Here is a 26547-nt window from a genome sequence, read left to right as displayed (position 1 = left end):
GTCTGTCTGTCTATCACGCTAGCAGAACAGTGGGTTAACTTCGCCAAAACAAGTTGTTTGACCTTTCACGGTCTCCGTAGTTCCCTTGCAGCGCGAGCACAGCGCGGCGGTTACGAGCGTTGAACATGAGCGCGCGCTTTTTGCCGCGTACGCGGCACGGAGACGCAGGGGGAACCGTACCTGATGGGGGAACACGGCTCGACGTAACAGCTGTCTTCCTCCGTTTTACTCATACAAAGACTGAAATGTTCAGTCGATGCTCCTCTGGCTGCTTGGGTTTTTCCTTCACTCGTCTTAACATTTAAAATGATAAAAAAAACTTCTGTTTAATGGCTTTTGTGTCTTACAGCAAATTATAAGCTATTGCCTAAAATGAGTCATCTTGAAAGAACAGCAATGTCACAAAAAAGTCACAAGAGGGCGCCATTTCACAACTTAACCCACTATTGTCATTAAAGAACAGGTTACTCAGCTGAAAACAAAAATAATACATAATCTATCTATGAATGCGGACATTTTACTTGAACAGATTTATACATGAGCCTAAACGAATAAAATCTGACAAAACCTTTCTAAACATCAAAGTGACCAGAAATGAACACCAGTGAGTCATGGCTGCACATGCAGGAGGGGAACAGCTGACAGGCCTTTTAAAGACAACACACCACCACAGTTGGCTAAAATGAGAATACTTTGAACATTTTAGGTTCTTTGTGCACAACAGTGTGCATTTACAAAGCTTTTCTGCAGCTGCAGTAACAGGAAAGGGTTTTTAAATTTAACAATCTGTGGTTGTAATAGTTCAGTTTCAACCTGCGTGGAGCTGACTGGGTTTTGTGTTTGTGTGTTTGATTTCCTACTCACGTGATGACTGAGTTGCTGTTCTCACAGGCCAGTTTTGTGTTTGACAGCACAGTGTCTGATCTCATGTTGCCGTTCAGTAAGTCTGACTCCGCACAAATGTCATGACTAACGGTCAAGTTAGAGTCCGGGCTGGAGTCGGACGTCATTGGGGCCTCGTCATCCACCTCTGCAGGATCAGGTTTGTTCAGCGGAGAGAGGACGGGCAGCGACGGTGGTCGGACAGCCTGAGTCTGAGGCTGGAGGTCATCTTCAAGACCAGCTTTGGGGCTCAGGGTCAGATTGAGGTTTTGATCCAAGCAGAAGCTGCCGTTATTGGGCGAGGAGCCGGTGAGGTTGTTCAACGAGTCGACCTCTTTGGATGGAGCTGAAGATGCATCTTGGTTGGAGTTGCTGTCCCAGATGTGGTTTGAAACATCAGCAGAAACTATGACAAGGAAAGCGAGTTAATTGTTATGGTGACAACAGGAATCCTAAAGTGAATTTTAGTTATTTTTTGTGATGAAATGAAAACTTGTGGTAATAAGTGACTCATGATCTCAACAGCAAAGGTTTGGACCACTTGATGTGTTGTTGAAGGGGTTAAAAGATGGATACAATGATGCAGAAACAACAAAAGCTGTCTATTTCTTTCTCCACAAAAGGAGTATCAGATTCAAAATGTTTTCTGCAAAAAAATGAAGACATTTCTAATAAGTCAGCACTTTCAAAGTAACAGATTTTAAATGGAAATTTGTAAGCATTGCTCCTAGCAGAATAAAAGATCTCCTATGTTTTTCTTTTATCAGGTTTTTACAAATGTTAGGCCTAATTATTAAACGATTGTCAACACATGAGAGTATTTCAATCCAAAACAAAACGGCTCTACAGCTTGTGACTGGCTGACTGTTGAGCAGGTTGTACAAAAACAGGAAAAAGTTGAGGGCTGAACAGCAAAACTCTTTGAGATGAAACTCATCGTAAAGGTCAGCCTCGTGCATTTTTTGAAGGTTCATAAAAATGAGTCTTGATATTTTAATGTTAGTCTTTGAGATCTATCCATCCATCTATATATACACACATCAAAATATATTTTTAGACTATTTCGGAAAGTAAAAAAGGAGAGATAAGTTGCTGTTTCCTGATTGTTATCTGTCAAAACTGACTTACAAACTGAAACAAAACCTCAGACTTTCAGATGAGGAAGCACCAGAAGAAACAGAAGCTGAAACAGTTGAGGGAAGACGAATATCTTCCTCCAATATCTCTGCTAGAATATCAAACTCTTAAAGAGTCGGTCCATATCTACCTTTGGATCTGATCATCATTCAGAGTTGGCTGCTGACTGGTTACAAAAACAACCTTCATTTATTAAGGGAACAAAGGGAACAACTAAAAGGAGTGATTTAAAAAAAATCTAAGAAATCTGGATTTTTAATGAGGACTTTAGATTTATATTCAGGTGTCAAACCATACAACCTTTGAAAAAAAGCAGAGTTTTAGAGTCAGTTTCTATATTTAAACAGGAAACAAGTGGAAAGATGGCGGCACGATTGTGAATCTTTTGCCGGTACCTGTTAGGAGTCTGAACCAGGTGCAGACAGGACCAACAGAGCAAAAATAAATTAACTGTCTTAAATATATTAGAAAGAGTAAAAAATCTATACAGATGTGGTTTTTTTTTAGTTCAAACATTGATCTAATTTAAACTAGCATTAAAAAAAATAACACCCAGATTCCTAAAAACCCACCTCTCCTTGTTTTAGGATTTAAAACGGTTGCTGGCTTCATCCAAGAACAATTCACTTCCTGTGTCCTCACACATCCTGTTACCAGCGAGTTAATGATCACAGCAGACTGGTCTGCACTGAGTCACAATGCTGCTCAAAATAATCACCGCCACACAATAAAACCCACAGCTACACACAATAAACCAACAACTTACCCTACATTTTTAACCTTTCTCCTCAACTCACACAAGATTAGTGAATTCAGCTGTTTTCTACTTTGTGACTTATTACATCATGTCATCCAGTCTATGTAAGTTTATATGAGCTTCGGTACAAAATCTTGATGTTGTCATATTACTAACACACCCTCTGGAGCCGAGAAACAGATGTAGAGGAGCCACACCCAGTCGTGCAGAGTGCACCCCACCACGTGGCCTAGCAACACAAACAACCGTTTATTGTTGTTTCACAACTCCGCGAAAAAGAGGAAAAGGTGACAGAGGGGGGTGGGGAAGTAATACAGAGTGTCAGTGAAACAGAAACAAATAAAAATGGACACAGTCTCGTGTTTCTGCTTCTGTGTCAGAAGGCACATACAGGCAGATGTAGTTGTTCCCAGAAACATGCTGACCCATTTGAGCCATCTAATTATAGAAGAACCAGAGTATCAGTTTCTCTGCACAGTTGATCTTTTATTTATGAAACAAACCCAGATTTTTTTTTTTTTAACTCAGCATGTCAATAATTTAGTGTCGGCAAACTAGACTCAGTTTGGTATCATTTCTCATAAACGGTGGTCGAAACATGTCTGATTTCAAAGGGCTGAGATAATCTAACAAGGCAAACCGATTTCATGCAAATACGACGGCTTACTGACAAAATCAGTCTTTCATTGTTGCTGAAGAAACAAAGTTTGCAAATACAAATGATATTCATATTTCTTTTGCACAGAAAATGCAGTGCAGATCAGATATTACCATGGCAGTGTGTGCTGTTTGGGTCTGTGTGGGCGAAAGCTGGAGAGTTAAAGAAGAGGAAGAGGAGGGACTGGAAATCAGTGAGGCTTTTTGGCAGCTTCGAGGAAGCCTAACCAAAGAGAGCTTGTTTATCCTAATTATCATTCAAAGGCATGGTGCTGGGGAACGACAGTATGCTGCTCTAAGGTTTAATTTGGTCAAGGTTTACTGACAAAAACAAGTGATCAATTTACTGAAGTTTACCATTTTTAGAGACATTAGTTCAAGGAGCACTTCTGCACTGAATGCATCCTTTCATTATTGATAGCTATACTAGGGTTGCATGTTTTCTTTGTGGCTGCAAGTGTTTCATCCTGAACTCAGGTGTGAGTGTTTTTCTGTCTCTGCTCTAACTGATGATGAACTGGAAACTTGACCATAGTGACAAGTTCATTATAGGGTCAACCTGCCTTTTGCCCCTAAACAGCAAGAAAAGGCTTTCCAGCAATTCTCTACAGTGAGTATAGCTAATAGATAAATGGATGGGTGGATAGTTATGAGGCAGCAAACTACTGATTTGTAATGTAAAGTAACAAAGATAATTCTGCTGTTATCAGTCTCACTCAGTCCTGATCCAGATCTGACCCATCAGCACCAACATTACATGCCAAAAGTTCGATATGTGTTACTGTTTTTCTAAAATCTGAAGCAATGTCAACACTGTACTCCAGGAAACTGCAACACCTTGAATATAAGTCCAACAAATCCCTCTTTCAGCCACCCAAGTGTACACCTCCGTGACACCTCTGCAGGAGAACGTTACCTTTCAGCATAGTGACACTGCCACTTATTGAACCTGCAACTTGGACATGTGCGCAAGGATGAACCCGGATCAGTCTAACGCAGGTTCTGCAAGCTGGTCGGTAAGAGCCACAGCCAAAAAGGCAGCAGGCTGAAACCTCTGACAACAACACAAAGTAAGGTGAAACCTACACAAAGTCCATGCCCCAATGCAAAGCAAGCCTACCTTGTTGTTTGCACGTTGACTAACAAAGCCCTAACATGCTCATAAAAACGAGCACAAATACAAGTACTTTGCCTTCTATCTATTGTCACCTGGGACAATACCAAAAACACCAACTTTCAGACAGAAAAAGCCTCCAGTGCAATTTAAGGCAATACTCCTCGTTTAAAATAACTTCTGGTATTAGCAGTTACGCTGCATACTTAGGAGCTCTAACTATTGACAGCTGCCACACCTGAAACCCACCCACTGCTGAGCCCAAATGGTCCAACCTGTTGGCCAAAAACACACAGCTTAAAACCTACCAGGATGAACTGTTTTATGATCACAAGGTACCCTGACATACATGACAGGTGATTTGTATAAATCACCTGTTCCCTGGGCCGATGAAAGATCTGATCCAAAGTGTCTCACCTTTGAGGTTCGAGTTGTCCAGTTGGCCCAGAAGCTCCACAACACCTGGAGACTCAGCCTCTGGAGTCTCAAAGGTCCCCTCGGAGTCCGAACTGGAGATGGGAGAAATACACAGTTATTTAATGTTACACTTACAAAACAAACAAAATATATGGATAAGAAGATGGTTGCTAGAAGTGACGGAGACGAAGAGAATCAATTGCTCGAATATTGCCTAAAACAATCTTAAATAAAAAGGTTTCCTGAAGCTGAAACAACAAAAATATACTTGAAATTTGTAACAGTAAAAAAACCCAACTCAGGCTGACTGGTTGCTCAAACATCCAGATATATAAACATTAAAATGTTGCCCTAATAAGTACAAATATTGCATATACTGATTAGCTACCAATATTAAACACAGACCGAGTGGCTTTCTAATATCCATTTTTTTGAAGGGCCATGTAAACAATGGATTTAAAGTACAAGTCAATACAACTCAAAATAAGCAAGCTGCTTTTATTTTAAGGGAAGTCAGAGGAAGGGAAAGGAGAGGAAGCAAAGCCCTTCGAGGCCACCTGCATCCTTTGCTTCTCAGTAGCTATACAAAGTGTCCCACAAACACAGTTTTTGGCCCGCAGCTCGGGCTGCCTGGACACAGAGTCAAAATTTATTCCCAAACAGTGGAGAAACGAAACGAAGGGGAAAGGCATCAACAGTGAGAGTGTGTGTGTGTGTGTCTGTGTTCACCCGTTCCCAGCCTTTTGAAAGCACACCAAAATGTCCGCACGCTAATGAAAAACAGCACAAGGAGGAACACGGTTGCCAACACACCATCCCTGAAAACCGACACACAGTAACACATTCACACACTCCGGGGCTCTACAGAAGACCACCGTCTGAACCGATCCAAACACAAAAAGCAGCCCCCACACACACCTCCCACTCAGCCACACAGTCACATCCCATTGATGCCCCCAGTGGCTGCAGTTTTGGATGGTTACTTAGAAACTAGAAATGAACAGAAAAGAAGAAGATAAAAAAAAAGTAAAACTCTGGAAAGTGTGGCCTCTCATCCCCCAGCTTTAAGCAATTATTTCCCCAACTGCCCCAGTCCTCCCTCTCTCTCTCTCTCTCACACACACACACAAAACAGGCACACAGTTACATCCTCTGTGCTTGCTAACTTAAAAAGACAGAAAGGATGGTGTGCATAAACACCCATCCACAAACCAGGGAATATTTTGACTTGGAATTTGTTTAAGGCTGTGCTAATCTGACCGACAGCACAGGAAGAATCTGAGAATATATCAGCATTAGTGATTTTATCTGTGTGTGTGTGTGTGTGTGTATGTGTGTGTGTGTGCATCCACCACCTGTCAGAATGATTCATGGGAATTTACTCTCATCATGACACCCACATTTACAATCTATATTTATCTATGCAAGTGGCATCAAAAGGCTTTTCTTTCTGAATCAATGTCTTTTACAGAACCAGAGAACTTTCTGTTCACTTTCACACAATCACACACACAATCACACACACACACATTGAATCTGTGGCCAAGCTCTCTTACTTGTATTTGTCCTCCTCTTTCCTGGATTGTCCATCATCTCCTGAACCTCCGGTCACTGCTGACCACGTCCATTTGGCCCACTGGACCGGAGACAACCAGGACATTTCTGCCGCCCGTCCAAGGCCACTTCTAAGATAAGGATGGTAAACTTCCTTCTTCTCTTGTTCTGTTTATAGCGTCTCACACAGCTTGAAACAGCCTTTTAGACCCGTCTCCTGAATTGCTTTCTGTATGGCAGTCTTGACTTCCTCTTCTTACCTAACTGCTCGTCTCTCCCAGCCTGCTCTGCTGTGTTTCTGACGCTCGTGCGAGAGAAACGTGTCTCTGTGTGCTGCAGCTGCTTCTGTCGCTGCTTTGCTCTTCACAGCACTGACTCACACGCTGCAGATTACTGAAGCATCAGCAGTCGCTCCTCCTCCTCCCTCCCTGCGCTCTGTCTGGGAGGACGATCAGCTGGGTAACACACATCAGCTCGCTCTGCTCCCTTGCGTTATGCCAAGTTGGTCGCTTTTCCTCTCCCAGTCCCAAATACTTACACTCAGGATCTAACAATTGTTAGGTGGGGAAACGGTTCCTGTTTTAAGACAAAGGGAAAGTCTACCAGACATTTGCTTCCAGGAAAGCAGGGGAGTGGAGAGGAAAGGAAGGAAATGTGGAGGTGTACGGCAACATTTCATGATCTAAAGAAGTCTGAATTCATCCTACTGCAAGATCTAACATCTTTAAAAGTATGCCTTCATATGAATTTCATTAAAATTATAATACTACTATACAAAATTCTGCCAACTTTCCAACTTTAAAGGCACAGTCTTCTTGCAAGTCGACTAAGTTATTGTTTTCCAGACACTAGTTTCACTGACATTTGATGAGGTATTCTTAGGGTAATCTGACATGTTAACAGCTTGTTTACTTGGCAACAGAGCCAGCTGGCAGCCATGACAAAGAGCTTCTTCAAAACTGAGCAATTACTGTCTGCTTCTTTTCTCCGGATGAGCAGGAGAAAGCTAAACAATGATTCCTTTAATCTGAGATGATCCAGTAAAGTCACGAGGTGTAATCAAACAAACTGAGGATCTATTGTTCACTAAAAAAAAAAAATCCAGGCCAGACAAGAACCAATCAATACAAACAAATCCAGATTCAGGGGTAATGATGCAGCTGCCCATCTCACAGGAAGTAATAAGCTCTCATCCCTGTTCACATGCGTGCCTCTGAGGCTGATCATTACTGGCTTATGTAACTCTGAGACCAGGTTTTTACATTTACACAACTCTTGTTCCCACACAAACACAGAGTATCCAGGCGAGCTGAGAGCCGTTCTTTTAAAAAGACATGGAGCATGACTAATCTTATAACAGGAGGATTCAGGCGCTGAAGAGGTGAACGCAGCGAAAACGTGGAGCAGTTTCTCTTTTTATGCTCACAGATGCACTAAAGGAGAAACGGGAGCTATAATACCTCACGTGGCTCCACACAGACACATATGGGCAGACAGAGGAGAAGGCATGCCTCGTCACACACCGGTGAACACAGAAAGAGAGGCTCTGTTTAATGTCAGGGAGTGAAACAGAAAGATCTGCACAAATTACAAGCATCAAATAAAAGGAGTATTAATTATAATCAGGGATGGAAACACACAAACTAAAGTAAGTGTTGGGTTAAGATTACAATCTCAGACCTTTGTTTGTGTTTCTTTAACATTCCTGTCATTGTCTTCTTTCTCTCAAGTTCCCTTATCTGTCAAAAGAAAACCAAACCTGCTACAAAAGAAAAAAAAAAGATATTGGCCGGGAGCCAAAAAGGCAACTTAATGAATGAAGGAAACCCAACCGTTTTAACTGACAAGACCTGAAACTATAAACCAGCTCCCGATCAGGCACACAATGTGTTTTAACACTTCCTTTCCTGCAGAAACAAGCCTCCAAACTAACAGAGAAGACTATGAAAAAGAATGGCTCTTATGTAACACACTTAAACCACACACATTTTAGAAATAAATCCACACATGAATCCATAAATAAACCAGGCATGCTATCTTAGCACACAGAGTGGCTAATATAGCAGAGAAACATGCCGACAATATTTCTTTAAATACACTTAATCAGCTAATCCTGCAGGAATGCACATCCCCAGCCTTCAATTAGATCCTGACTGATAGCAGCATGTGTGGTTATGAGCCAAGAATAAAACCAGGCATGGTAAACATGTCAGCCACAACAGAGGGAATCTGATGCTTGTTGTAATAACTCTGAAAGTGGGAATCTGCAAAATATGTCCACTGTTTATCTCCAATGTTTCTAATCCTGAATCATAGTTTCAATTATATTGTTTCTCCGGTCAAAGGTTCCCAGTAAATTTCTTGGTAAACAGCTTTGAATTTTAGTCTCTGACTACATGAAAACCTTTCAAAGAGGTGAAATCTTGTGATGAGACTGTCATAAGGTGATCTTCCACATTTAGGAGTTTAGGTGTGAAACTACTACCATTTTAAAATAAGTTTTAAAGATGATAACCATGTTCACCATTTCTGATCAGATTTTTTTGTGTGTGTGTTTCTTACAGGTGATGGATTATCACATCAGTGTTCTGCTCAAAACTTTGAGTCTGAATCATAAACGGTAAATAAGACCAAACATTACTGCAGAGAAAGAACAACTCCACCCAAGCCAGCTGTATTTTGGCTTTCCCAAGTAGGACAACACACATTGGTGAACCGCAAAAGCTTTTGAAGAGTACCTTGAACAATACTACTAAAAGCCAAGGGTTAGACACTCCCTCTAACCTGCCAAGACCTCAATTCATCCACAAGGGCTGATCCTAAAAACTCCTGAAAACTAGAATATACTGCTGCCTTTTAGTGTTTGCATTTATGTATTTATTTACATTTCATTATGTGCTACAAATATGACTTGTAAGTATTTGTGTGTTCAATGTTTCCCCTTACAAATTTCCTCTAGAAGATAATGCTAAGTTTGTAATGTTTGGTGGTTGGTGAGGTGGACCCAAGAGAGCAGGAAAGCAGGCTAAACGTCAAGATTATTTAGTAGAAACAAACAAAACCAGAAGTGCAGGTTTAAAATGCATGTGCACACACACAAAATTTAACAAGAGACTTACGTACAAGGACCTGGCAACAAACCGGAAAACTGAGTTTAACTTGTCCAAGGAGAGTTGATTACTGAGTCAGAACAGCTGGGAAAATCACAGATGAGTGACAGGTGTGTGTGTGTGTGTGAGCGAGACGGGTCAAAGGAGGGAGCTGAAGAGAAAACACAAACTTATCACTCCCAGGCTGTACAGGAGCTGTTTCACATGAGCTGAAAAAAGTGTGGCGTTCTTCCACTTCAGCATCAGTTAATCTGACATCGATCTCGTTTTGAAGAGAGTGGTGGGCGGGCGCTCAGCAGGATAACTTCAGCCTGATATGGTGTTTGTGGAACCCATTAAGCTGGGATTCTCTAACAAGCCAATGGACAAACCCAGCTTCTTTGTCTTATCCTGGATTAATCAATTCTGCTTTTGTTAAACAACCGAAAAACAGATGACTATTAATATCTAACAAACTGGAAAGACTGGCAGAAATAAACAAGCCTTAAAGTTAAAATTGATGACTTAAATAGGTTCTCTCTTCAAGACAGGTTTAGGTTTTTATCCGCTTGTGTAGATTGAGTCATCCAGGGCGTGGGGATCCTAGCAAGTTGAATCAAAAACAACTGGACCTCTTTTGATTTTTTAAGACATTTCACTTCTCATCTGAGGAGCTTTGACTCAGTTTGCCGTGACTACAGTTTTAGATCCACTGCAGGAATTAGCAACAAGTCATCTCTGTGAGCTGCGATGAGAAAATCTGACTTATTACCAGCATACCTTTTCCCCAGCCAATGTATTAATAGAAACGATAGTAGACTGCATTTAAAATGAGCCCACAGAGGGAGCAGCTAAAATTAACCTCTAAGCACCTAAACAAACACAAACAAAAATAAACGGGTTTGCAGGCTGTGTGGCATGGAAGAGCTGTGGTTAACGCTGGTGTTTTGTCAGACCCTGTCTGCTGGTTGGCTTACTTCAGGGTATCTGCAGAGAGGTGTTTTAATAACCTAGGTCAGTTCAGGGCATGACCTGAGGCAAGACTGTACCTAAAAAAGGGGATCATTAACTCCATGACTGAACTGAGGTGCTGTATTGTTGTGTTTTAGCCAAAACATATCACAGATGTCCAATTAATACACCAGGAAATCATGTTAAAGGTGAGAATTTTGAGTCCCTCAGAGAGAAATTGTCTTTTTACTGTCAAGAAAACAAAGTTTTACAAAATTACACTTTACAGATAGTTACTTTTTAATGTTTTATGTAAATAGTCAAAGAGCAAACATATTTGCTCCTAACAGGTTGTTGGGTCATAGATAGGTGGATTTACTTTATGATGTGGCTCCATCCGGTGGTTAATATTGGACTTGCACTCCTCTTCAAAGCAAAATAAAAGAACAGATACAGATACAGACATCAGTTTACTAAGATGAAAAGGCCCAAAGATAAAAGCAGTCTGTGAGAAAAACCAGAGGAATCAGAAGTCTGATGTCACCTCTGGGAGCCTAAATTAAGATGACAGGAAGTCTGATATCACCATGGCAACAACAGAGGAAGACGAGAAAGTATTAACCTGTGTAAATATCAATAGAGACTACATCCAAAAATAGGTACAAAAGAGGTTGGTGGAAATGCAGCTTGGTATTATCCAGACAAAGCAGGCTCACCGTTAGTCTGCTGAACGACTCAGAGATGTTCCTTTGGGGTTTAACAGCAACAATAACACTGCTGAAGTCTCATTTTATTATAGAGAACATTCAGTTATCTGCAAGCAAAGCAGAAAACTATCAGCGTACAAAGTTAGACTCGGTGAGGCTGAGGCACTCAGCGTGACAATAACATAACCAACAGTGGCGTAGAGAAACAAGAGGAAGAATGAAGCGTTGGGAGGAGGGATTAACCCCTGAGGACCGATGTAGAGACACCAGCAGAGCTATTGTTCATGATCATAACAGGGCCATTGTACACATGTCACACACACAGATGGCACACCCATTACTCATTTACTTTGTAATATCTTTATCTTTTATTTCCATCTAATCTAGAGTTCAAGTCAGGCCAAGTTTTCCTTTATTTAAATGCTCATTACAGAAAAATGTATTTGTACTAGCATTTGCAAATACTCAGCTCTGAGTTTCACTTTAATGCTTGAAAGCCTTTTCAGTGAAGGCTTGTGCACTATTAAAAACATTCACTGTTAAATCTTGTCCTTATGTAGCTGTATTCATGTTTCTTTAGAAAATAAAAACAGTACCTCATCGGCCACAGGGCTGAAGTTAAACCTCTACAGAAAGTAATGTTCTCCAAATGCAGGTCAGTCTGTTTCCAGCTGGGTGACTGTGCGGATGTTCAGCTGCACGTCCAAGACTGCTCCAGTTAGGATTTAAAAATGGATGACTAAGGCAACTAAAATTAGTCCACAGGCTAAAGATGCAATCCTACAACACAGGTCGGTTACACAGTTTTCCCACAAGGGGAGGACCGCGACCCCCTCCGGGCCGAACACCGAACACAGATGGACAAAGATCTTTTTAAAGCATCACATTATCAACATGGATTGCTTAAATGTAGCATTGTGTTTGTTTCTCCTTCTGAGCTCAGATCTTTAAAGCCTGCAGGCTCCTGTCTTGCGCCGAAGATCTCACATCTTTAAAAAAACATTGGTCTCAAAATAACATCTGCTGTTTTTTGATGACTGGAAGAACCAGGAGTTTAAGAAACAAGTAGCTAAAACTGCAAAGCCATCACATTCATGTGCACAGAGAGAAAATCGTTTACTACACAGGGCTCCTGGGAGCTTTTAAAAAAGGTAATAAAAAAGCATCAGGGAGGTCACATGGGGAGCACTGCTCCCCTCAACAAAAGGGTCAGAGGAAAAGGAAATGAGGAAGAGTGGTTGTTAGGCTTTGATGAACGCCTCGGGATCACATCCTCATTTCCTTTCCTTGCATTTTGTCAAGATCTCTGCATGAATAAAACAGAACTCTGTGGTATCTGCTCAGCCAGAAACAAACGGCACAGTTTGTACGATTTAAATCCCGAATTAAGGTCACAGCTGCATAATTAATATCTGAAAGCAACATTATTTCTTCACTACAAAAGCTACATGAGAAAAGTCAAAGGAAGCCAAGGAAGGTTAGGACGCTCTTAATTCATTAGCTCATCCTTATTGCAACGCTCTGCTAAAGTCATCAGCTGAAACACTCCTCTCTTGTCCTTTTCCTCTCTTTATATTTGAATAACCAAACAGTATTCAAACTAGCAGTCGGCAGAGGCAGAGAACAGTGTGGTGTGATGAGCAGGTAAAGTCCATGACCTCCAGCTCCTTACCTTCCATTCCTCTTCTCCTGTAAATCAAAGCCACAGAGCTCTCAAAGTGGAGACATGCACACAAACATGTAAACAATGACAAACAGGGTCTCACATGCTGCTCTTCTGCGGAGAGCCAATCGATCCTTTCCTGCTTTGGCTGAGGGAGCCCCCCATGGCAACAGCTGAGTCCTTGTTTGTTTCAGGTTTGTCCCGGACACTCTCCTCCTCCTCCTCCTCTTCCTCCTTCAGCCCTGCTTCACCGCAGCATCACGACCCCACGGTGTGCCACAGGGTTCATCCATCCATCCATCCAGCCTCCCTTCTCGTCGTCTCCGTGAACACTCTGCGGTATCAGGAGTACTACACGTGAGCAGCTCTGGTGACAGTCCCGCCTCCTCGCTCTACTTCTCAGCCTCCATCACCGTCCTCTCTTTCAAACACACACACACACACACACACGAGAAACAAATTCCATCCAGACTGCACTCTCACAGAGCAAAAGCTTCAGTTTGAAAAGAAAAAAGAAAATTCAGATGTGCAAGGGGGGTTGTTTCTAAAAGGTCACACTAATCTAATCTCTGTGTGTGTCATGAGGGTATTTGGCAGGCTTTAGAGTATTGTTCAAGAGTGAAAGAGACTCTTCTATTGTTAGATGAACAGATCTGGGATCCAGCAGGGAGGGAGAGATGCAGGGGGAGTTGGCGGGATAAAACACAGCACAACTTGTTCCCACTACCTGCTGTGACCCAAAACCCACGACACACATCTCCTGCACTCAGTTTGTTCACATACTTCACTGAGGTTTATCAAAAAGACACATTTTGTCAACTTATTACCAACATAGCAGGGACGCTGTGGTCCCTTTAAGGTGACATCAACAAAAGGTTTTCAGCTCTGCTGCTATTTTGTGAAATGTTAAAAAGTAAGTTTTTGTAAAACATTTGTTTTGTTGTTATTTTCCTGAATGCTTCTGTGTTCTGTTTCAGTGTTTCTGAAATTAAAACTATTTTTTATTGTTGTCGTTTCTTTTAATACAGTAAGTTAAGCACCTTGGGGCTAACGTTAAACCCAAACCTGCACACGCATCAAAACACGAGGTCAAATTATTAAATCTATGTGAGAAAAACGTTTAATCCAGGATTCAACTCAATTATCATGTTTCTCAAAACACATTTTAAAGTCTTTAGATGTTCTACTAAATACTATGATACTAACAGACAATGAAACAACTAAGCACACGGGGCAACGACAGAAAGGCACTGAAATTGTTACACCTCAGCAGCTGTTTGTGAAGTTTGTCGATTGGAGCTGCCATTAAAAAAGCAGCCATTTAGCAGCTTCATACTTGTTAGCACACTGTAGCTTCAATTATACGCAAGTCTCACGTTAATGTTAGGCAAATGATTTAAATAAATTTTAAAAAATAAATGTTATTGGGCAAAATGTTGAGCAAAAGTTGCCTTCAAACGTGAAAGTTAAGTTACCCGCCACCTGCAAAGATGTTCTTTCCCTACTGCGCACGCTCCATTGATCATTAGAGATTAAAATGTACATTTAATAAATCCTTCACTTTCCTCTGTATGTTTTATAGCTGAAGACTTTTTACGAAGCCCAACACAAAAGCTATTGTGAGGGCATGACCCCTTAAGGGGCTTTGTGACAAAAGGCTGGACTAATAATACTCCAAAACCCTAAAAATCCAAGAGACAACAGGACTGAAATAAGTATTTTATTTTGGCACATAAAACATGATACCACTTTTGTAAAGTATGCATTTAGAAAGAACCTTTTTTTGTTGTTGTTGTTTAGATCAGCACATTAATATGAAATGCCTCGTGGAAATGAGAGGATGTCAAGGATAATAAACTCCTGCGGTTTCTTTTATGACAGATGCAATAATGAGGTTCAAAGCAACATTGTCAGGGTAAATCTGTGCATTTATATTGGACAAAAAAGGATCAATCCCAACCGGTTTATTCATTAATTGCTACACAAAATGATGTGAAACAAGTCGTTTAGAGCTTTGGTGGAGGGCTGTAGTTTCCTAACTGTGTATAACAAATAAGTCCTATATACTTAAATTACCAAAAAAAAAAGTTCAAACTGCTCTGAGAAGCTTAAGTTGCTGATGTACAGAACCAAGTTATTCTTTTATAACACTGATATACCTCGATTATTTATATTCATTAAAGAATAAAAGTGAATCAACTTTGGAGTAAATATTTCTAAATAATTTGTCAATCTCCTGAAAGTCATCTTTATATGAGAATTCTCTATACTGAGTCTTAAAAAAATGACGAAAAAAAACTTTGCAACAAAACCTGTTTTTAACTGTTTTCAAAAAAAAAAAACTTTTATTATACATAAAAAAAAACAAATCAGAGAAATGAGTATGATGTGGCCCTGTGATGATATAAAAACAGGGGATGTCCACATTAGAGAGAATATAGAGAATATAAACTTAAGCAAGACAAAAGTTTCAGGCAACGGTAAACATAAATAAACAGAACTAACGGCATAAACTTAAAAAGAGTTTACATACTTTACACACTTAATAGTGCAGACAACCCTGTTGCCCGTTAGTGAGTTTCTTTACTTCTGCTGCAACAAGTCTTAATCAGGATTATTTTAGTCAACTATGATTTATATGATCAACAGAACACACTTGTTACAGATTTATTAAAGCTCTGATAAAAAGGCAAAGTTAACACCACTTTGTTGAACACTAAGGACTATGAAATGAAAGGAGAAAAAACATTAATACATTATTGCACAAAGTTACGACTGGCAGCTTTGGTTATCAAGTTGCTTTAGTGCAGGAGGAGGAGAAATACATCAGCCTTCACTGAAACTTGTAACAGACAAAATACCAACCTTCATTTTCCTCATCAGAGAAAAAAAATACTTCAATTAGTTCTTTATAAAGGACTCATCCTAAATGAAGAATTTACTTGGTTACTATAACAACTGTAAAATTTTAAAGATTTGTTTCTTTTAAATCAGATTGTAATTTTAAACCTTTTTTTTCCTATGACGCAAAGAAATACCAACTGAAAGTTAATTTCAGTGACATGTGGTGCATTTTCCTAAGTAATACATATGAGCACAGAAGGAGTTTTCTAGTAATTACAATCTTTTGTTTCCCTCCCCAACATAAGCTCGGGGAAGGTGAGAGTGCAAAATAATGAATCAAAAAAGTGCAATTAGGAGTTGAGCTGTCGTGTTGGATTGGACCTTGAAAAACTATCAAAACTTCATTCGAAAAGCCACCGCTCCCCAAAATTAGGTTTACCAAACACGTTTGAGCCAAGGTCACCTGACCGTAGTTAAAAGGTCTCCGGTGTGAACAGAGCCGGGATCGTGGCGGCCGGCGACACGCGGACAGTAAGGCATTCAGGAGAAGATCGTCCCACCTCTGGCTCTGTCAGTCATCGTTCATTTTCAGGTTCAAGTCATGAGAACAAATCTACATCCATACAGATTTAACACTGCTGTGGCTGCTCCAAAGCCACACCAAGCTTGTCGTAAATTTCCTTCAGGAGCAGCAGAGCTGTGTCCTCCGATTCCCTGACAGACAGAAATAATCTGTTAAGAAAAACCTAAAAACATTGAAAACAAATGAAAAATGTAAGGAATTGAAATAGAAGCGTATTTTCTCTGTAGATAGGAATAACTCACCAGTAACAAAGATGAGACTGGATGGCAAACAAGTACTCGTTGAAGCTCTCGATGGGTTTTTCCTGAAGCACAAAGTCGATCCGTCGTCCTCCGTTCAGCATCCCCATTTTAATCTCAGGCTGCTCCGTCTGCTCTGCTGACTCTGAGGACTCGGCCTCCACATCTGCTGCTGCTGGAACTGAAGTCGGTGACAGGAGAGGCCGTTTGAGCAGAAAACAAAACAATGACCGGCAGCAGTTATTCAGTGAACTAAAATCAAGTAACAGGAAGGAAGAGGTTGTTATTTCCAGTAATTACCATTCAAATCAGGTTTAATTCTCTGCTTGTTTTAGGATAAACTAGGATTATAAATTGGCATCGCAATACTTGATTCAATTCCTGTACTTGTGTTGTTATTATCTGAACAGAAACAGTCTGCATACTGTACAGTCCCAAAATGTGTTAAAATAATACTAAATAAGAATCACAAACACAACAATCACTGGTTAGGGAAATTTATATTTTAGTAAGTAATCATCCGTAATAATCCAGGAAATAAAGAAAGAAATACGAGTGGATCTGTAAAAATTAAAGTAAATTTGAATAATTAGTAATTACTTTGATTTAAAAAAAATGTGGACATGAAATTCAAAGGTGCATGAAATGTGTGAAGAATTATTCGTCATCTGGGAAAGTATAAAGAGGAAATGCTCTATGAAAAATGACTTTGCTGTCCTTTAAAGAGCCATCTCTTAAAGACTCTGCAGAAACACAATATACTTCAGATGTACGGGAAGTAGTGGCTTCGAATTCCAACAGTAATAAAGAAAAGTCATGGGTTCAAATTAAATTATATTGTGTAACATTTTTAAAATGAGAACCTGAAGTTTTAGGTCTAAAAGACAAAAAAAAAATAAATCTGTTCTCAGAACTTTGTGTAACCTTCGAGTAATTTAACAAGCTGACAGATTTTGTAATAACATTACAAGATTTGCACCAACATGTAGATATGATAAGTGATTTTTTTTTTTTTTTCATTAGGTACATTAGTTAAGGTTTTGCCTACAGGTAAATTACTCATGTTAAACCTCCACAGCGTTCCTGCTGGAGCTTTGTGCTCGGCTTGTACAAAAATGTGCCGTGGGCCACATGTCCAAGTGCTTCACATGTTGATGATCAGTGGAGCGTTCAGTGAATTCAGCCAATCAGAACTTCCAGCAGGACAGGGAGGAAAGGGCCCGAGGGTGGTGTCAGTAAATCAAACGTACACTTGAAATGATTAAACATTCAGCAGGTGGTAATGGTGTGAGGCATGGGGAAAGGTGACGCAGACGAGCAGTCAGAGCCTGAGGCAGGAATGACACAGATCCCATAATATTTGCTTTCTGAGAATCTGCCAAAGTCAACCATTGAAGCTGAGCAGAGTGTTTTTCCTGTAGCAAAAGCAAATATTGCAGGGTATCTTACGGTTTAATCATGGTAGTAGTATTTCATTTGTTTTCTGTGTGTCTGATTGAAATAAGTTTATTTCCCAGGTCATAGTTGGTGCAATTAGATGTAAAAATCTAAAAGATGCATTACTGAGATTTACTGAGATTCCTTTAAATAAACTGGATTATTAAATTATAACTACAGTAGTAAAATATTGCTAATGTTACAAATTTTCTTAATTCATTCCAGTCTAACCTCTATCCTTGCTTACCTTTCAGGTAATGCTTATGAAGGGCCATGGGCCACTCCAGTATTTTAGTCCAAAAATCAGCACTTTTGTCCTCCCCCTTAGCAGCAGCTGTGTCTGCCGCTGAGGCTAAAGTTCAAGGTAAATTGGTAAGAGGCGGGAGAAGCAGTAAGAAAGACCAGACAGGAGGTGGGAGGAAGCGACATGCAAGAGAGGTGAGAGGAATAAGAGGAATGCAAGGAAACTGGGTTAGGTTTACTCCTGTGCACATTCTCTCCCAGACAAACAAACAGCACCCAAAAATAAACAGACAAATACAGGAACAAGACCTTTCCTACCTTGTGCCTCCTGATCCTGAGCGTTTCTGTCATTTGTAGCTCCACCCTCCTCCACTGGAGGCAGTGCAGCAACCGGTAGCCTAGTAAAGGACTGCCATGCTGTCCGTAAGGATCCCAAAACATTGTTCTTCAAATCCATACTCATCCGGGTCAAGCTATCTTTTAATTCTGCAAAGAGAAAAAAAAGACAACGATGAATAACAAATGAAACATCCCACATCAGTAGAATTGAACAAAGTCAAGCAAAGAAAAACAATCATACCCAGATGCATCCTCTTTCGGCCTTTGTGGTGAGGTATTAGCATCGGCTCTACATCCACCTCCGAAACAATCATGGGTTCTATCCGATAGGCAACAGGGTCATACTAAACAGGGATTAAAGCAATAACAAATAACGTCTTGAAACATTTAACATATAAAGCATGCAACAAGTAGTATTAAAAGAGGTCCACAGGAACCTACAAATGCTTTAAGTACTGTTAAGTGACGACTCACTGGATGGTAGATGTTGTAAAAGCTTTTGCAGGTTGGGAAGGAGTAGTTTGGATCGATGCGTTTAAGTCCACGTACAGTCAGGAACATTCCAATAGGAGAGCCAAAAGCAAAAAATGTCTGAGGGTGGAATGCTAGCTGAGGGTAATCAATGGATACCTGTGGAGAGGACGTATCAGTCAGAGGTGTGTGCTGCTTTATTTGTTCAAGTGTAAATAAAACAGCTGCATGTCTATGAGCACACGTAGAAAACAGATGGACTCCTTTCATCTCAAGTGATATAAGTAAAGAGGACAATGAGGAGATGACCACCCATGCAGGACAGATACAGATGTATGAGCACAGTTACAGAGTGTGGCTTTGGGTTGCACATCTTAGTTTTAAACAGGACAGAATGTGAGGAAATCGTGAAAGGTACTCTGTTCAGAAAGTTGCCACTTCAGTTCAATTGCCAAGAGAGTTCTTTGACCAGACTGCACTGTATGCAAAGACAAACTCAGGTCAAAGTGAAAGGGACAAGGCCTGAGAGAAAGTGGACACCACGTGAGACACACCTGTCCCTTGGCTATGCCTCCACTGGTCTGTCCAGGCAAGCAGAGGGAGTGGAGAAGCAGCAACAGTGACGCACCATAGCTTCACCTCCCAAACACAAATCATCATATTGGGTTTCTGAAAGTGTGCATTACCTGTCCAATGCCGACATCGAAGTATTCATAGTCTACTGCACTGGTGACAGACTGCTCTCTGTGGAAGTGCGACTGCTGGGAGGTCGATCCTGGAGACTGGTTACCATCACCGGTCCCATAAGGTGGAACTTCAGACTCCTGTCCTTGCTGCACTGCTGATACCTTACAGTCCTATTGAGATAAATGTAAGATTATTTAATCAGCATTGAAAATACATATTACACTTAGAAAGAAAGCCTAAAACATAAAGACAACTTTATCAAATAAACTGTTGTTTACAAGATGAAGAGAACAACCATAGTTGCAGTTTTTGGAATGAGAAAAATTCAACCCAAACCACAAATAATCAAAGTTAAAGCTGACCTCAGGAAGCCATTTTCTCTTGATGTAGTTCAGGATCTTCTTCCGAGGTCCAAGCGGGATTCCTATGTCTCGAAGATCACTGTCCTGGCAGAGAGCCTAAACAGTGAAAAAAAAAAAAAAAAAGACTATTCAGCATACAAAACCCTTATTTCCTAACCCTTTAATTTCAATTATACAGTACAAAAAGAGTTGGGGTTTTTTTTTTGGTACACGATTATAGATTGTGCATGTGATACCAGTGATTCCAGGTCAAGGTTTTCTGCCTGCAGAGTGCTCAGATACTGCTGAAGGCCCAGTCTGATCAGTGTCTGCTCCAATGTGTCGCTGTTCTTACTGGATAGCTCTCCAGAAGGTACCTAAGGCATAAAACGGTGCAGAATTAGGCATTTTTCTAAATATGAAAAATATGCACCGTCTTCATCAATCCACTAACGGTGTCATTTAGTGTGAATGTCATGCTGTACCCCCTCTCTTGATCTGGATCCATTCCTCTGATTGGTTAACAGGTCAAAAAGGATCAAAGAACCTGAATAAGGGACAAAGCAGAAGATTTAAACTGTGCACATTAATGTTCTGCTGGCTTGAATGTGCCTGAGTTTGCACAGCTCTGACCCAGGCTGTGTCCCACCACAGAAACCGCCCCACTGAACTCCGGGTGGCGCTGCTTAAAGAGGGCGTGCAGCCTGTTGATCTCCAAGGCCACCGTGTCCACTATGGTCTGACAGTAGGTGGGGCTGTTGTAGAAAAATAGGTCCAACAGCGTGTCGTTGGTGAAATGCCTCAGCCTGCTGATGCTGGGCAGAGTGATCCTCTGTATGTCCCTGAAATTTGGTGAGAAAAAAAAAGAAAGAAAAACAAAAGGCATAAGAGTTTAATTACCTTTATGAGTTGATAAAGACAAAAGTAGAAGTATAGGCTCTCTGAGTCTCGTCGCACTTACTCGTCCACACCAGTAGCATCTCCGTGCAGAGCGCTGTGCCAGTTGACGGGGAGGAACTCCACTCGGCCCACCTGGCCATCCTGCTGAGCCCACTTGTAATGTGTGGCCAGGAGGGACAATGAAGCACTCCTGAAGTCATTTACTGAAGACAAACAAACCAGACGGACTCATTAATCCGCGTAGCTGCATTTATATATAAACATATGAACTTGCACACTTACCACACTGTATAATTGATCTGAAGCGCAAGTCACATGCAGGGCCAATGCCATGCACCATAAAAACCAGGTGGTCCACATTCTCTGGTTCACCTGGAAACAAATTCATACAATGAACTTAGATTGTTAACTCTGTTTTTTTCCTTTAATATAATTATGAAGTAAAAAAAAACCACATACCGTCAGGTATTTCTACAAAGATGTTATCAACTCCCCTCTTGACTGTGCGAGGTCGTGTCTGCTCTGAGGGGGAGGAAACCCAATCATCCTGCAGTCCTATTGGCTGATACTGCATTATCAGCTGAGGAATGAGCAGAAAAAAGAATAATTAAGCAGCTTTTCTCCTGATCAGTCATACACAAAGTTTCAAAAGCACACTTCACCTTAGGATTATGCAAGATGACAGTCTCTCCAGTTGGAAAGTCTAGTTTCCGTTTCCATTCGTCCAAAGTCACAGCTATCATGTAGGCTTCCTGAAAAGTCAGCATGAGTGAGCAATAATATGTAAAAGACTCAGTGAAACGGGTAAAGATAAGAAGAAAACAAAGATAATCTACAGGGAAAACAGCAGCATGACATGAAAGCCAAGTAGCAGGATGAGACCACCTCCAGCCTTGTGCTGAAATCCTCGGAGTAAGGCATGAATCTGGTGTCCTTATCTCCTTTGTAGAACCAGGTACAGCGGCGGACCTCAGTGGGAGCCTGCTCCCAATACACGGCGTAACGCTTCCTCTCTTTAACATGTACATCATAACGCTCCCCATCCACTGCAACCACCACGTCTTCCTCCTTATTTCTTACTGCAAACAGAAAAAAAAGGTTAATCGTCTAAATGTTGCATCTGAAGGTTTTTAAGGAAAAAATTAGTACTTTGGTGATCTCATCTGAAAATATTCAAAATAGGACTGCTGAATATGTGAGGGATAAACATCAAATTGTTTGTCTTAGTAAATATCCAAGGCTTGGCCATAACGCTATTAACTGTGTACCACTGCACCACTCCTGAACTGTAATACATATTGTGTACAAAGTGATGCACAAACTAGTCTGCAAGTACATCATTAGCTATTTTTAGAGCCAAATTTATCCATAAAATGTTGTTACTTTGCAGTAATAATCTCACTTTTTTTTTCTTAATCTTTTAGTTTCTTTTCAATAAAGAACATGATTTTTTTGGACTGGTTTTAGGTCCTATTAGAGAAGGAAATCTTGAGTTTTGCTTTGCAAGTACTGATACTGCACTTTAAACTTTGTTCAATTTGATAAAGATTTGTTGTATACTAAAGATCATAACAAGCAAATGTAAATTTTTGGTGGGGGTTTCTTTCTATAATAATTGTTAAAAATAGTTGAGCAATGTGTAACAGACAAACTTTGACTTCACTTGAAGCCAGCATCATAATTTAAAGAGTTTTAATACAGCCAAAGAAAAGCTGAAAATGTGAGCAATGCTTAAAAAAGAAACTTAAAAAAAATGGTCTTGGCAGGACATGTGGAAAAACACTGAGGAAAAACTGTGATTTAAATACAGCATTTCACAATGTGAATTTCTAAAAACAGTGGGGATTTCATCATTTGCAGTCATTAAAAAGACTAATATATTCCAGAGATGGGAGCACAAAGGACAAAGTTCAAAACTCTGCACTGCATTAAAAACAGATAAAGTTCTTCAAGTGGAAATCACAGCATTGACTCAGCTCTCACACATAAACCACCATTTATGAACACCGTTTGATGGTCTACAAAGGCTAAATAAAACTGAGCAATACAGGGACAAAAAAATACACAAATTTCAAAGATTTGCCCGTCGAAAGATCTTATAGGATGAACTAAACTGAAGTGGAAAACTTGTGATTTGACAAATTATTATTTGCACCAGGCTACAGTAGAGAAAGATTATCTGGTTTGTTATGAACACAAAGTTTAAACTGCAGGAATCCTAAAGGTATGCTGGCTCACAGAGTATTTAACTTGCACTAAGAAAGCAGAATAATACCAAAAGCTGTTCAGAAATGAGTCAGCCAGCTCAAGAGTCATTCCTTGTTTGTGTCTCACTTGTTTTGCTGTTGACACACTGCTTAAAAAGATAAGCTTCAGGTCTTAAGGCGATCAATTTAAAGAACACGCTGACAATTGTGACAATAAATAACACAAAGTCCAGTATGTCGAAGGAAGAGCTCTGAACTTGTAAAAGCCACTAAACTGCAAAAACTTCAGGTATCAGTTGCAACGGATTTGCATAGAGCCACACTGAAACTGAGGTTCACCTGACAGGATCAGGTCCTGACAGGTAGAGTTAAATCCCCAGAGGGGGTGGGGGAGGCAGGCATGTTGACTTTCAAGACAGTAATGACAGTATTGTTTTAAAAAATCTTTCCAAGAGCTGTTTACAGAAAACAACCCTTTTTCTAACTTTTTGATACACCTAACTCACCTCCCCTAACAGCAGTAGGTGATGGCAGTACCTGTAATGATGATGTGCACGCTGAACCTGAAATGTACATCTGTGATACAGTCATTCTCACCAGAGTTCAACGTGTTCTCCAGCTTGTCAGAGTCCTCTCTGCTGAATGGAAGCCAGGAGATGTTGTCGTCAGCTCGACGGCAGAAGAACCAGTGAGGCTGAACTTCTTGGTAAGGAGGTGGAACTGATTCCATGTCGAGCATCTCAAAGGAGAACGTGGAGGAAGGAGACGCTTCACCCGACTCCGGCGGAACCTGGGGGGTGAATAAAAAAGCAACACGATGAACATCTGAAATCAATAAGTCCTCCTTATCCAAGTTATGCTCATCAGATAGGAGGTTAAAAATAAATGCCCGCTTTATCTGTGTGTTCCTGCTCAGGAGCAGATCACTGCTGAACTCTGTAGCTACTGAAAGGAGTTCAGTAGCTGAACAATTTCTGTGCCCTTCTGCTACAATCCCATCCAGCAGACAAAGCAAGGGACAGTCGTGAAACAAAAGATCAGGCCTCCTCTCAGCAAGACACACAAAGCCCCGTTTTATTCTTTTCTCCTCTTCAAGCTGTCTCTTGTCTCCTCTGTCAACACTAAAATAGCCAAACAATTTCCACAGACTTTTCTTTTTAGGCTTACCAACAATGCAACCAGTAATACGGCTTCTGTTTTACCATGCTGAAAGACAGAGCCTGCCACCATTTGGCACAACACCCACCCCCAGGTCCTGGTCACAACTGCCAAACCACCGGCAATGTGACTGAAGCAGGAGTACACAATTTCAATATGACTGAGAAGAAGGAGGAACATGATTAAAAACACCTTTCAGAAGAAATCAATCTTGCTGACTGCTATGGAAATGGCACTTTTCTGTCTTTGAAGTGTTTGCCAGGCTCACAATAACAACAAAACGCCAATCTTAGTCAGACAAAAACATTTCTCAAGAATGTAATTTGTGGAACTTTATCGCAGTGAAAGGCAGCACTTCTAGTTACATGTTGAGTTTGTTGTCTAATGAAATGAGGGCTAAATCCAAAAGTTCACAAGGTGTTGATGGCCACCTATAGCCTCGCTCCATACCCAGGACACAAGCTCCACATTTCTATTTTATCCCTCCGTTATGCAGTAAACACAGAATGCTGAAGCTATTTTAGGCTAGAAGACTGGAGCAAAAACAAACACTTTGTACTTTTTACCTATTAATAAGATTTACAGAGGGCTGGATTTAAATAGAGCTACATTACAAGGCAACTTTTCATCACATGACTCCCCTTCCAAACTCAATCGCTGTTGATTTTAAAGTGAAGCAACTTTACAGAACTTTACATTGTATGTTTTATGTTTTTAAGACAGCAAGAAAAGAAAGTAAAGTCTAAAACTGTTGTTCAAAAACTTGATCTTTTAAAAAAAGGTAATAACTCGAGGTACTTACTGCTACATGATGAACAAAGTAAGAAAATAAAGTTAACAGTATGATAACAATTACAACAGTAAATTCATGTAAAAAAAAATTTAAGAACGGCGATGAAAACAAAAAGAAAATCCTGAAACTAAAAGCTTGGTGCATAAAAATGTCTGACATAATTTTACAGCACAAACATTTATATATACATTTTTTTTTCACTCGCAGGTGAGAAAATTATTCTGGACCCTGGTACAATATTTTTAAATTAGTTTTTGCAAGCACAAAAAAAAAATCCTGAACGCCCTTACACAGCGCTTCTTATTACTTTTCGTGTGTCTGATTAATATAGACATCACAGCTATAAAAATCATTTTCTTTAAGTAACCTCATCTCCTTCAGAACATGTTCTTGTTGAATCATACACACACAACAGCATCTGTGCTGTCAAATATAAAAAGCCATGCCCAACAACTTGATAACGTGAACTATAAATAAAACTGTATCAAATACAGTGAGGTTCACTAAGATGTTTATAATTGGGAGAATAAAGTATCTTTCTGGGCGTCAGCCTTGTGATGACAACACAAAAACACCAATCAACAAAACAGAAAACAATGTACAAAAGTATAAGAGAAAAAGGGAGGAACAAGCTCCAAATAAACGAAGGAAGCTCCAGTTATCAGCCTCATTAACACATGAGGCCTCACCTGTGCATCAGGTGTGCTGAATGTCCCTGCAGTCTGGGTGGGGTTGTCAAACGGGTCCTGGGTGTTGTTGTTTGGGGCAGCCTGAGACGGAGCCCCCTTGTCACCCTGGCTGGATGACATCAGCCCGACTCTTTTTACCTGACGGCTGGGGGGGAAGTCAACAACCTGCACCAACCAGACGCAAACACAGGAGGCTGAAATTAGCATAAACAACAAATGCATGACCTGTAAAACTATCTACATAACCTGCATCACATGAGATGGGCATAAAAAAAACTAACAACAAAAGTAGCTATTAGTACAGTTAATTTTCGCTGGGGTGTCTTAAAGAAACATATAAACAAAGAATATAAACATATTAAAACACCACAACAAACAACAGTAAAGCAACGATGTGTTGATGTAAATCATGCTAGCTGAGTTACGGTAGCTGGACGGGGACACTAAAGTTAAGTTGTTCGTTTTCACATCCTGTAGAAATTTCAGCCTCACTTCGCCACTTATAAACAGTTGTTAAAGTAAACTCACCGTCGACTTCTCATTGACTTAAAGCGCAGGGGTTTATGTTCGGTGTTTTAGCTAGCTTTTAGCTAACGCTGCTACCCAAGGACAGCCTCCTGTCAAATGCTCCCAAGACGCATTCAGGTGTCTTCGGAAAAAGGACGATCACCCACCAACGGTCCAGTAA

At 40.4% G+C, this 26547-nt stretch overlaps 2 protein-coding genes across 7 annotated transcripts in view; both read right to left on the bottom strand.

Annotated features, from left to right (window-relative positions):
* Positions 1–13271, bottom strand: part of LOC108234602 (transforming acidic coiled-coil-containing protein 1) — a 21132-nt gene extending 7861 nt beyond the window's left edge. The window contains exons 1-4 of one of the 6 annotated variants that reach the window (XM_037975040.1): positions 9638–9765; positions 6521–7094; positions 4965–5056; positions 865–1288 (exon numbers count right to left, since the gene is read on the bottom strand). In XM_037975040.1, the coding sequence (XP_037830968.1) occupies positions 865–1288; positions 4965–5056; positions 6521–6624 (620 nt within the window). In that variant the 5' untranslated portion in view covers positions 6625–7094; positions 9638–9765. Of the gene's footprint in view, positions 1–864; positions 1289–4964; positions 5057–6520; positions 7095–9637; positions 9766–13031 lie in introns of those variants that run through there. The other 5 variants (XM_025005431.2, XM_017413925.3, XM_025005429.2 and 2 more) reach the window with 5 other exon arrangements.
* Positions 13272–14632: 1361 nt separating this feature from the next.
* ddhd2 (DDHD domain containing 2) lies at positions 14633–26524 on the bottom strand. The gene is made up of 19 exons (XM_017414006.3): positions 26388–26524; positions 25860–26024; positions 23817–24009; positions 21898–22091; positions 21675–21764; positions 21472–21592; positions 21295–21384; positions 21074–21215; positions 20746–20954; positions 20598–20659; positions 20370–20489; positions 20134–20229; positions 19771–19941; positions 19088–19243; positions 18855–18957; positions 18593–18760; positions 18279–18383; positions 16598–16775; positions 14633–16486 (listed from the first exon to the last, which is right to left on the bottom strand). The coding sequence occupies exons 2-19, from the start codon at positions 25977–25979 to the stop codon at positions 16402–16404; spliced, it is 2403 nt and encodes an 800-aa protein (XP_017269495.1). The 5' UTR covers positions 25980–26024; positions 26388–26524; the 3' UTR covers positions 14633–16401.
* Between the last annotated feature and the right edge of the window lie 23 nt (positions 26525–26547).

The sequence above is a fragment of the Kryptolebias marmoratus genome, linkage group LG1 (genome assembly GCF_001649575.2).
Source record: "Kryptolebias marmoratus isolate JLee-2015 linkage group LG1, ASM164957v2, whole genome shotgun sequence".
Lineage (NCBI taxonomy): Eukaryota > Metazoa > Chordata > Actinopteri > Cyprinodontiformes > Rivulidae > Kryptolebias > Kryptolebias marmoratus.
The sequence above is the reverse complement of the archived record's forward strand: the minus strand, read 5'-3'. Positions and strand labels throughout refer to the sequence as shown.

Bases quoted from the DNA above. Each gene is read 5' to 3' on its own strand.
- ddhd2 (XM_017414006.3), bottom strand. From the start codon at position 25,979: ATGTCATCCAGCCAGGGTGACAAGGGGGCTCCGTCTCAGGCTGCCCCA. The intron at 20,660-20,745 runs GTCAGAGCTGTG...TCCCTTATTCAG, and splicing joins TGTGGTGGGACACAGCCTGG to GTTCTTTGATCCTTTTTGAC. The intron at 18,384-18,592 runs GTAGGAAAGGTC...CTTGAACTTTAG, and splicing joins TCAGGATCAGGAGGCACAAG to CCTCAGCGGCAGACACAGCT.